We start from the raw sequence: 12,545 nt of genomic DNA, 5'->3' as shown, positions 1-12,545 counted from the left end.
ATATATGCAAATGACAGTTAAAGAAATTACTTCTTAATGCTTTTCATCTATAAAAAAAAAATCCAAGTATTTTTCTAACACAGTACAGTATTATTCTCAGCATAATATAAATGTTTAACTGAGTTTGCAATCAATAAATAGAAAGTAAAAATGTGATAGTACAAGTTCCTTTGTAGGTGAAACTAGGTGAAATAAATATTGAAATATAAAATGGTATTATTAAATATTTGCTTAGCCAATCCTAACCAGCACTTCTTACCTTCAAGTTCTTGACATCATACATAATTAAGCCAAAATCAAGCAGTAATATTTGTACAAACAGAAACTGCTTTAATCTCTGATCAGATATCTATGTTCATATAGGCTGCTGTTGTCTACTATATAACAGGGACATCTTAACCTTGTTTTCCATGCAGTTAATGTGTGATACACCAAAAGCAGCTATTCATACCCAAGCAATTAGCTGTTACTGCCTTTTTACTGTCAATCTGTAGATTGACACTTCTGCAACCTATAGATAATAAAAATTAAAAACAACCAGTGAAGAAAGTAGTTCTCTGTACACGGGATGGCAAATCATCTTGATACAGTTTCTGGAAGTCATGCAGTATGTTGAAATGGAAACTCTAATTTCTCAGGCAAAAATTATCAAGTGCAATTATGGCAAAACGTATTTAAACAGGCACTCGATAATGAAAAAAACAAAACAAAACAACAAAAACCAAACTCTCAGACCTTTAGAGGTATCAAAGTTATATTCCAAGCCAGTTAGAGCCAATTCCTCCCTGAACCTCCTTCAAGAAAAAATTATCAACCACTACCTCAGAACTGTAACATTTCAAAGTGTAGCATAAACCTTCCATAGAGTCACAAGAAAATTATCGTTTGATAAAATTAATCAGCATAGGCTCGTGTCCCAGGAAGAAAGCCTGAAGTTATCTGCAAAATCTTGGCCTTTAAAACACAGCTAAATCAGTAATTCAGTAAACTCTGTATTTGTACTGCATGGTGCAAAATCTGTATTTTTAGATACAGGTATGGCCCAGTATTTGGCCTTGTAACACACCTAGAAGGAATTCAAGTACAACACTGCCTTTTTGTTTGCAGCTTTGCACCATATGGTGCAGACAAACTCAAAAAGCCACATGGCATTCAGGATAGAAATAGCAAGATATACACCCTGATATTAAAGTTTAAAAACTGTGCAGAAACCACAATGAGCAGATGAATAAGAGAGATATTAATATTACTACTATTAATGAATAAAGGCCAAACTGCACTGACGAGTTAAAAACATATGGACATGTTAAACAGCATGAAAATATAAACATGAAAGCAGTTTATTTGAACAGCGTGAATAATCTTTATTTGAAGGCTAACAGTGTTTGTGCTAGAAGAACCAGGCAAAAAAAAAGTCAGTCCCTGTCAAATTCAAATTTAGCATCTATTTCTTCCAATATTATTTTAGATGTAAAGCCTCTGAGACAACAGCTCTGTCCGTAACAAGGTCTGTGTTCCTTTGCACAACATGTATGGCCTAACAAAAACAGCCTAGGACAGACTTAAAAATTGTAGCTCTAGGGTCACATGGCCCTAATACCTAGGCATGGCTAAAAGGCAACCTAAAGCATGTAAACACTAAACCTAAATGCACCCTAAATATAGGTATAGAAGTTTTAGCAAGTGAATTTTCATCAGTAGATTTTTCAATTGCACTCCACTGGTAAATTTGATACTGGTTCATCTTGAAGCTGGAAATAAATACAAAGATGCAAAGGAAGGCAGTAAAAAAGATGATTTTTGTAAAATGACAGTTTGGGAGAGCAACAAAAAAAAACTCCTTGAAATGTGGGTTTGGTTTTTTTCTGCTTGCCTGGTGACAGGCATTTGTGAGGCCAAGGGTGAAGGAAGAACAGCAGAAGCAACAGATTACTGGAATCAGTAGTAATGCAAATTGCACTTCTGGTATAGCTGATACCATGCCAGGGCTTACGGGTCAAAGATTATAGTAAAAGAGCCAAATCTGAATACATCTGAGTATTTTGAATGAACATGTTCTAAACAGACGACAATTTACATAATGGTATTCTAATTTCAAACCTAATACAGGAAAATCATTCCTTTCAAACAAAAAACTTAAAAACCGAATCTAAGATTTTTGACTTCTTATATAAGAGTTTACCTCTAACTGCCATTGTCAAAGATAATCCTGAAACTAAAACAAACACTTTGCAAAGAAAAAGATGGTGTCTTTGTAACCTTGTGTATGTACACCAGGGGAATTTTATAAAAGAGAACATTAAATTTGAGGAAAAGAGACTGATTAGTCCTGTAACTTAAATCACCACTTTTCATTTTAAAATCCAAACTGTGTGTCCAACGTTAATACTCACCTTTTTTGCCCTCAAAAAATACCAACCTATTTTGAAAGGTTTTGCTAATGCGAGGGTGTCTGCAAACAGGGATTTAATGGTGAATAGTGTTGGAACACACTGCTGTACATAAAGTTAATTAAAAATAACTATGAAATAATGGTGAGCTATGATAAGCCACAAAAACTCAAGCCATATTCTCATAAAACCATTTAGGAAGAATTGCAAATAAAATAATAAAGTGGCAATCTGCAACTGCATTAAGGTTTATAGAGGGGATAATAAATTACACTGTGTGCTTTCTAAAAGAAATCCCCTGAAATATAGTAAGTAGCTGAATTTTTTGTACCTTCCTCTGCTCTTGCACCTTCATGATCAGTCATTCTAGAAGAGGGTGACCTAGATTGATTAATGATTCCTGAAGGGATGTGGGGTATCTCATCATCGCCCAGATCAGCTATCATGTCGTGAAGTTTTGTCCTGTTGACTCCTGCAAATTAATGTCAGCAGCAAAAATTCATTTGATTGCTACCGCTTGACTTGACTGAAGTCTAAAAATCCATTAAATAAGAATAATTACTGATGGGACCTCCTTAAAACAAATAGTGCTTTGCTTTTGTTTAGTAATATTTTGGAAATCAAAAGCAGGAGTTAATACATCAATTCTGAAAACTACATGCAAACAATTTTAATTCACTAAATCAAATAATAACTCCTTTGTGTTCTGTAGATCTATTCTACAATTTCCTGTAGGAAAGAGAAAAGAATCATCTTACAGCCCTACTAAAAAGTCAAGCCAAATATTAAAAGAACATTAACTATTCAACAAAAAACGTATGAGTTAAACATTTTCTAATATTATACAACTTTAACTACACTAAACAATTTAACATTGAAAAACAGAGTGCAAATTAAAAATAAGCTTAAAAATGAGGGCAAAAGTACAGACAACTCATAATGGGGGTGCAACAAACAATTAACTTTCCCTGCTTTGAATGGTATTTAAATTGTATGAAGTGTTTATTAAACACAAGAGCAAGAATACTTTCATCACTGGTATAAAACTGCAGATATATATTACCCTTATTATAAAAGCATGCCTCTAGAAGCAAAGCATTCTGAATTACATGTGCATTTAATTAATTACATAGACATTAGCAAACAAAAATAGTACAATTTAAAGTATTTTCAAATTACGAAATCCATTCCTGCTTTCACCTTTATAGCTTCCATGTCAAAAAATCAAGCTTCAATCATAAAGTGCATTTCAGTGAGAGAGCTCCTTCAGAGAAAACAATCCACAATGATTGAACACACAAGTGAATTTTAACTAATAAAACAGACCTTTCTGGGACTGCAGGCAGAGATATTGCAGACCATTTAGCAAAGGAAGTATTGATGAACAAGTTCTTATACTGAGGTGACATGTACCACTTTTAATAAAAGCGAAACTGAAACTAAACCAAAGCCTTTACTGTCAGAAAAGTAAAATGTAAACATTATGATTACAGATAACTTATGAAAATCAGAACTGTTCATCCAAACAGTTAAACACTAAAAAACATTCTTTCAAAAAGTTATCAGATTTTTTCAGATCTTACTAGTTTAAATCAATGTATTCAAAAATAAGTATCCACGAATAACAGAATTCTCTAAAGACAACAGAGAATTTCCTGCAGAGAGTGATGACAATGAAAAATATTCTTGAAGTAGAATTTTAGGAAGTATACCTCACATACCCCTTAGAAGGATGCTATATAACTATTCTCATTAATATTTGCAAAACGTTCTCATTTTGCCAAGTCATAGAACTCCCTACATTTACTTTTTTCTGCTTTTGGTATTTTTTTTTCTTTCCTTTAGGGAACACTTTAATATTCCAGTTAAATATACAAAGACTGCTACCCAAAAGCAACTTGAGAATAAAAATTACTTCCAAAAGCTTTCCTCACACAACAGATCACTTAAGCAGTTTTTTTTTCACTCTCGTGTAGAAATTGTGTCTAAAAACCTGTGATCTCAGCTAATGAAGTGAGTGTAATATAATAAAAATGAGAAATGTCTCTTTTGAACCAACTGTTTCTTTGTTCTAACAGGCAATACGCTGAAAGGATTTAATTTCAAAAGAATAATACTTAATATTGCAGTCAGCAGGTGTGATATCATAAGAAAAGTCACTCTTGAAATGGCCAGATCTCTACACCATACAGACTACAAAGCTTGTCTTTGTCTTTAAACTGGTCAGCCATCAGCTAGGCACCACTGTGACCAGCAGCAGATATATTCTTGAAGATACTATACAGCAATCAATAAAATGACAGGATAGAAGTCATGACTGGGACCCTAAACTGTTTACTTTAATGAACCCTTTGCTTTCCAGAAGAAAACACGATTTGTCTTCTCCATGTCGATATACATGGACTTTTCAATACATTGATGAAAAATGCCAAAAATAGCTTATAAAATCTTCATAAAACTGAAAGCATCTTGTCAAGGTGTTTTCACACGAAACATACGAGCATGAGAACTTTACCTCAAAGCACACTCAGAAGCAACTAGGAGGAGCCATCTGCTCTGGTACCTTTATGCTGCCATTCATTTAGTCTGTCACTGATTAGGTATTTAAGAGTCTTGCCTTTTAACGTTTTTCGGTATGTTTGAGCACTTCTTGCCCTTCAGACATAATCTCAGAACAGCCCTCAATCCATCACACAGGAGAGAGGGACGTTTACAAAGGAGCAGCTGCTGTTCTGAACTACTTCTGCGCATTTCATGCTGAAAAGTGTGTCAATATTCAAGACTGTGCCACCACTACAGAAGACTGCACAGATTTCTCCTTTGAAGTACGTGCAAGTGTACCTTCACATAACTGTTCAAATTTTGTAAATGCTACAAAGAGATTTTTGAATAAAAGAATGTGCCATCTCTGCATAAGCAACTATTGCTCAAGGCACAAACAGGATGACCGTTTCACCCTCAAAAAAAGCAAGGACAAAAAAAAAAAAAAAAAGATGAACAGACCTGGTATGAACAGAAGCAAAACAGTTACAGTACCATCTCAGCGTACTGTCCTTCAGAGATCAAAGTGAAAGATAACTGAATATTCAGTGATGAAAAGTTTTAGTCTGAAAAGCCTTAAGCAGAGTTCTATTAGGTCCAAGATGTATTAGCCTAAGTCTGAATATAACACAGAGATCCTTATATATGAAGAAGAGGTGACAGTAACGAAGATAGCAACATTCAGATTTGCTTTCATTCCTATCAGCTATTACACTATTTCCAGAAATCAAGGCTAGGGAAGTGAATGGGATGGATCATATTTCATAAGTACAGAACAATTCCACTGAAGGAAAAGAGCAGGAAATATAAAAAGTGTGAATAGCTTCAAGGAAACTAAGGAAAAACAGTAACATTATCTTAATTTCAACAGTGATATACACATACATATATACAAGATGTGAAAACTATTTTTCAAATAGCTGAGAACACATTATGCTGACCTGATGGTATGAAATGAGATATACATCACCTCTACTATTACATCCTGCAAAGGTAACAGGCTATATCTGAAAAACAGTCATCCCCTGACTTACCTGCCAAAATCGATCTTATTATTAGCTGGGCAAGAAATAGGCCTTAAATTCAGCATACTACTGCAAAGGGAAGCCTGGTTTTGTAGAAATCAAACCTAACTCCTTATCTATGTATCACAGTAGGTCCAGGATAGGTGTGGCTAGTTTTTCTGTTTCTGGGGCTTTTTAATGTAAGAACTCTTCAATAAACAGATTTTGAATTATTTTACAGCTGACATTGAAAGGAAATGAAAGTGTGGGGTGGCGGATCTTTGTTGTTGTTTTGGTGGGATATTTTTAAAGATTCTTTCATAAAGATGCAGTATTTCCACACAACATGGTGACTACCTGGACAGACACCCTCTTCCTCCCCAGCAAACAAGAATATTACTTAATGGAAACCTATGTGCTGACAGAAGATGAGGGATACAGACTAGAGAAGTATCAATATAGAATCAGATCTATTTCTGTTCACTTATTTATGTCTACATGTGGAATGAAAGATTCCATTCCTGGCACCAGGGCTGACTGCCCCGATAAGTTACAATGTAAATACAGATTATGGCAGTTATAGATGCATATCCAAGAAAAGAACCCATCCATCAGAATGTCTGTCCTATTATGCTGTCTTCGAAGTATTGCAAGAGATGACAGTTAATGCACATTTGTTTGACGTTTATGATGATATATATTACCATGCAAGTAAGTTCTGATAGTGCTTAAAACAAATTCTGATAGAAGTCAAAATACAGAAGAGCAAAGTAAGAGATAGGTATTCAATAATGAAGTTACCAATTGATCAGCTATGAGAAGCAGGAATAAAGAAGGCTTTCAACATTATTTTCAGTCTCAGAATGTTAAAAAGCTGAGAAAAAAAAGTCTACAAATCTGCCCAACCTTGAATGCATACTTATACTCCGTGTCTGGAGTTCTTTCATTCAATTAGCTCGGTGATTTAGAGGCCAATTTTTAACCAGAAACTATAATGAATATGTGACAAGTAAATGTGACAAGTAAAGAATAGCACAAACCACCTTGTGAGACTACATGTGTTCAGAGTTTCCCAAAGAATTTAAACTTAAAATGCAAAAAAATTACTTAAGTAACTTGTCAGCACCGTAACACACAGTTGTCTCCTAAATATTTTCTTACATGAACAAATGAGGTCTAAATTACTTTAGATGAAGAAAATTTTCTCTTCTTTTGCAGCCACTATGGTTCAAAATGTCTAAATTGTGAAGAATTTAGTAGGAAAATTTTCAGATAAAAGAAGTCTGTTTTGATATTAAAAAGGAATTTCTAATCCTACCAAATAGTTCATGTGAATTTGGCGTCAACTGCTGATTTACATGTTAAATGCTGATACACATTAGCATGCAGATGACTACTGGAAGCTTCTCCTTAAAGCAAAGATGAGGTAAAAATCTTTGCTTTCTCAAAGCTTTTATGTTCATGTGTGGTTACACGTCATGCAAAATTGCTGAAAAAACAACCACCATGCACTAACCGACCTGTAATTGTTAGGTGGTACAAAGTAAATTCAAATCTTAATTACAGAATTCTTCATGAAGTATTATGTTTTGTTATTTTATTGGAACTAGATAATCTTTAAGGTCCCTTCCAACCCAAACCATTCTATGATGACAGATTTAATACCACTTTATGCACGAAGAACTTTGTATCATTGATAACAATTTCCAAAAGCATTTTTACCAGGTAGTTTAACACTGAAATTTGTTTTAAATTATATAGTTAAAATAGGTCGACTGGTCAGAAAACTCAAAGAGTAAAGGGATATCAAACAAAGCGTTGGTAAATGCACAGAAAAGTGAAGGGCACCATAAAATAAAGATTACCTCCTAAATAAAGCCACCAAAAAGTTTATATTTACATTACAGGCATTTTTTAATTCTCTATGGCTGGGACTGTAAAAATAATTACAAGCCCATAAACAGCAATTATAGCTTGATTCAAGCTCATATTAAAAAAAAAACCCTAAAAACCCCCAACCAAATAAACTCAACCCATCAACCCCTAAAAAAACCCCAACAACCATCACTCCCAGAACAGTATTACAGTATTATACTTTCAGAAAGCAGATAGTTTAAATATTTCAGAAAACCTCTCAGAATAGGAATATCCTCAAAATGCAAGTTGTTCATTATTTTTACACTAACATTTCAAAGCATTTAATTTACTTCTTTAACCTTGAATTTTTATGTTTTCAACATTTATCATTTATGAAATGGCTGTCAAAGGTTGTGACATTCATATTCAGCAGGTAGAAAGTTAAAGTTGGTTGCCCCCATTACAGAAAATGATGCTCAATGAAAAAAACAAAAACAAACAGAACTCGTGAGAAAAAATATCTGCTATACAGATAGGCAAAAAGTGTTGCATTACAAGATTCAGAATCTGCACTTACTCTTTACCCCTTTCTTCCCCTTTCGTTCCTTCTTGTACTGTTCCTTCAGTTTACTTATTAGTCCCTGGTCTACATCCCAAACCTCAGCAGTTGGGGACAGGTCATCTTTGTCTACATGCAGCATATTATTAAAAGAAAAAAAATCAGCAATTGGCAATGCAAGCTGTTGGTGATTTACTGTCATAGCTGTATAAGAGCATTAATAGAAGTTATTAATAAATCTTTATTTTAAAGGTGCAGTCTCAGTTTTAAGTTTATAAAAGACAAAGTCTCATTTCATACAGTTTTCCAAGGCACTGTATATTATCATTACATACTTTAAAATTGTACATTAATTTGTTACTAAGGAGTAAACAAATTAAGCTTTATAAGTAGCTGCTTATTTTAGATACTTCAAAATACACAAAAATTCATTGATGTTCAGAAACAATTACTGCATCTTTAGAAAGACAGTGTTAAGAAATTATTCAGCCAGTGTTGAATAAGCAAATAAAAGTATTCATGCTATATCTCTCATGAAAATGCAAGCTGAGTAAGTCAATGCCAGTTTATTCACGAAGACCACCATGCATCCTCTCGCATTCATTCTACATGCACAAGAAAGAAACTTTGGTCCTACATATAACCAGAGAAACAAGTCTATAAATACAGTTTTTCCACAGAAAGATGAGGAAAAGTAATTAGCACAGGTGGATATCCCACTGCATTCCAAATATTAAATCATAATTAGCACAAATATAACATTCCACAGTATTTTCAGAAGACATATCTTTTTCTGTTTGAAAATATTGCAGAGTTCATGATTCTTTATGAAAAGTCAAGTCTCCACTTTTCTAAACTATCCATGTCAAACATTTCTGGAAATTTAGAATTAGTGAAAACAAACCTGTTTCTAAGACAAGGCAAACATAACATTTGCAGAAGCACTTTTGCCAGTAGACAGCCAGGCAACAACCAAACTTGGTTTGTGTGCCAGCTCAGCTTTATGCTCACAAATTCCTTAGGCATAAAGTAATAAAATTTAGTTCCTCAATTCCCAACTTCCAATCATACTTAAAATATGATTGTTCCCATTTTTGAAGTTATAACCATCATAACCATTATAAAAGGGCACAAGAAGAGTCATACACAGCAGAAACAAATTAACATGCATTTGGGATCAAAACAATAGGAGTTATTCCAAGTTCATGGCAAAACATGACAACAAATGAGCAGACAAGATACCCTACGATACTGATGCATCTACCATCATTCAATGACAAACAATCTTGGTCACAGAGGTGAAATATAGAAATGCCAAGGGCAGTGAAACGTGAAAAGGGCAGCATAATGGCACAGTTCCCTGAGCTGTCCACAAAGAACTCTAGAGATGAGAAGGAAACAATAACATCATCCTACACCGAACTACAGCTACAACTACCAAACAGCAAACACAAAGACATCAATCTTTATGATCACTGGGCCAAAATATTGATAGAGAGGAATAGTGATTACTCAGGAAACACAAGAGGCACATAAAGATAAGTCAGAGGATATGCGCAATCAAAAGAGGAAAAAAACCACATCAAAATCCCTGAAACTCAATGAAAAGAAAATTCCATTGAAAACTAATTAAAACTAATAAAAAGAATTTCAAAGCACCATTAATAAAACGAAAATAATTAGCTAGGTTGGAGCATTGCAGAGAAGGATTAGGGAATTAAACTGAACCAGAAGATGACCACATGTAACATCAATGTAATGCTGTTGTAAAAAAGTCATTTTGGTATGTTTTTAACAGTGCAGTGTATTAAACCAGGACAGTGCTAGTGATGACAAAATTGAAGTAACATGTTCAGTCTGTGTTCTACACTAGAAGTTTAGAAAATGTCTGTAGAGTGCAAAACAAATAGGGCATTAAATATCAAGACAAAGAATACAAAGGAACTGGGCTCATTCAGTCAACAAAAGACAGGAAAAGCACAAGCGTGCAAACAAAAATATTCAAAACCAACACTCTTGGCTTCAGAAATGTAGGTTGTAAATAGAAAACTAGATAAAACACAAATTCTGATTATCTGGGTAGTCTGTGAAACGAATTTCAAAGAAGATTTTTAGGAAAAGCCAGCAGTGTTTCTCTCCAGCATGCCTAGGTAAACTAGGCTATTTCAGAACAGAGCCATGTAACTAGAAGACCTCTGCAATTCCCCCAAACAGTAACTTTCTCTGCACTAAACTGATACCAGGATAGCACAGAGGACCCAAGATGTCCACTGACTAGAATAACTGAGTGCAGAAAGGCTCTCTTTAAATTCTTCTATTTTTTTAAAGTGTTTTGAAGGTGATCCAAGAGACTGAATTTCAGTCACACTGCCACCCAGAATTCTGGGCACAGTCAGTCATTCTCTGACTCATGATCTATCTGTAAACAAAACTTTTGTGTTTCGTGGAGAAGAGAAATCCAGTGATGAACACATAACTACTGAAACCATAAGCAGAATAAAGAAACTACATAATATGTTAAATCTGTAACATGTAACACAATATATAACTATATATATATTCCTGTTTGCTTAAGCAAACTGAAATTACATGTGCATTTTTTCTTGATATTAAATCACCACAAGGAATTCACAGTTTTTTTAAATCTAAAACTGTACATTCTTTTTTAGTATGTCACATACTTTGACTCTTCATTTAACACTACTTGAACTTGCTCATCTTTCACTATCTTGAAGATAAGCTGTTCCTAAGTAAAACATGTTGCATGACAGGACACTAAGTCACAATGTTGGAATTAATTTAACACTCAAAGTATGTTAATTGAGACACTTACAAAAAGAGAATGTGCTCAAAAAAAGCCATAATATAGAAGAAAAGAAATGCAATCCAAACTTCATAGCACTCAGTGACTGGTTTGAAGACATCTCCAACAGCAACAATGTAACTATCAAATTTGGCACTGAAATATTTTAGGATATTGGAAGTTGGACCTACAGATAATACTTTGCAGTTAAGTATTGTAAATAATAATAAAGCAAGACTAGGCAAAATGTTTAGAGTCTACACATCAGATGTTTGTTTTCCAGATACTAAAAAAAGCATTGTTACTAATTAGACATGTAAATATTTACATTTTTTTTCAAAATACTTAAATGTTTGCAAGACTAAGAAGTGATAGGAGTCTAATGACAGGACAACTAAAACAGGAAGAAAAAAAAAGATGAAAACAGAACAGAGCAACTCCTACATTATGAAGAAAATTTTGAATTTCAACTGAAATATTTAAGTTCGCAATTTATGCAATTGTTTAGGAAGTAATGGTATGTATTAATTTAAGTTTCCCCTCAAATAACTAAGTGGATGGACCTGGATATTTGAAGTAACAAAAGTTTCACAGAGTTCAAAATAATGTGACAGGCAATAGGTTTAGGCAATGCATAATTTTATTTAAGAAAGCATTTAAGTGGGATTGTATTTAAAATTTTGTGATAGTTAACAAAGAAGCCATGTCACATTTACACACTGATCTTTAAAAAAGTAATATAACCCCACGATCTGATGGACTGTATCCTTAAATGCCCATTTAAGGAAAGAACATCTGTACTAAAATCAGTGACATACTGTGAAAAAATATTGCTACTACTAGTTGTAAGCATGTCTTTGACTGATTTAAACAGTAAATTACAAAATATACAATAAACTTATGAAAATTGTCTTCATATGGCAAAACTTAAAACATACTTTGAAAGATGAAACAATGTTTATGTTTTATTTCCTCCTTCCCACTTGCTTGTCTCAGACATGAGTTTTTTGGTAGCAGTTGGACTGCTGCAGTTAAATCTGTCTCAAACTCCTAAAATGCTCTGCCTCATTTTGCTTTAGGTTCATTTAAACTGTAATAAAAAACATTTAAACTGCTCTATGAAAAGTGTGGTGGGTAAATTTGATTTTTAAAATACACCTTAAAGTTGAGTAACTACTTGAGAGAATGACAGTGATAGAAAACACTGGAAAGTAGTCTTTGGAAACAATGACTTGGAATTTCAATGGAAAAAGCTAGTTCAAACAGTAGGTTTTAGCAGTCTGCTGTGGATAAATCTTTGTATGAATTACAGTATCTAACTCTCTTGCCTTTTATATACAATAATATGTGTAATAATAGAACCAGAACTTTCTACATTACTATTTATTTGA

The 12,545-nt window shown here is 33.7% G+C and overlaps 1 protein-coding gene across 6 annotated transcripts in view; it reads right to left on the bottom strand.

The window, feature by feature from the left end:
- The window catches only part of STRN3 (striatin 3), a 60,167-nt gene that overhangs the window by 18,829 nt on the left and 28,793 nt on the right, over positions 1-12,545 (bottom strand). For 3 of the 6 annotated variants that reach the window (XM_085061954.1, XM_085061955.1, XM_085061956.1), the window contains exons 8-9: positions 8,370-8,480; positions 2,722-2,862 (exon numbers count right to left, since the gene is read on the bottom strand). The exons of 1 other annotated variant lie outside the window; for it this stretch is intronic. In XM_085061954.1, coding sequence (XP_084918080.1) covers positions 2,722-2,862; positions 8,370-8,480 — 252 coding nt within the window. The remainder of the gene's footprint in view (positions 1-2,721; positions 2,863-8,369; positions 8,481-12,545) is intronic. 2 more of the 6 variants (XM_085061958.1, XM_085061957.1) reach the window with 2 other exon arrangements.

The sequence above is a fragment of the Lichenostomus cassidix genome, chromosome 5, assembly GCF_008360975.1.
Source record: "Lichenostomus cassidix isolate B80296 chromosome 5, HeHo_3.0, whole genome shotgun sequence".
Taxonomy (NCBI): domain Eukaryota; kingdom Metazoa; phylum Chordata; class Aves; order Passeriformes; family Meliphagidae; genus Lichenostomus; species Lichenostomus cassidix.
The sequence above is the reverse complement of the archived record's forward strand: the minus strand, read 5'-3'. Positions and strand labels throughout refer to the sequence as shown.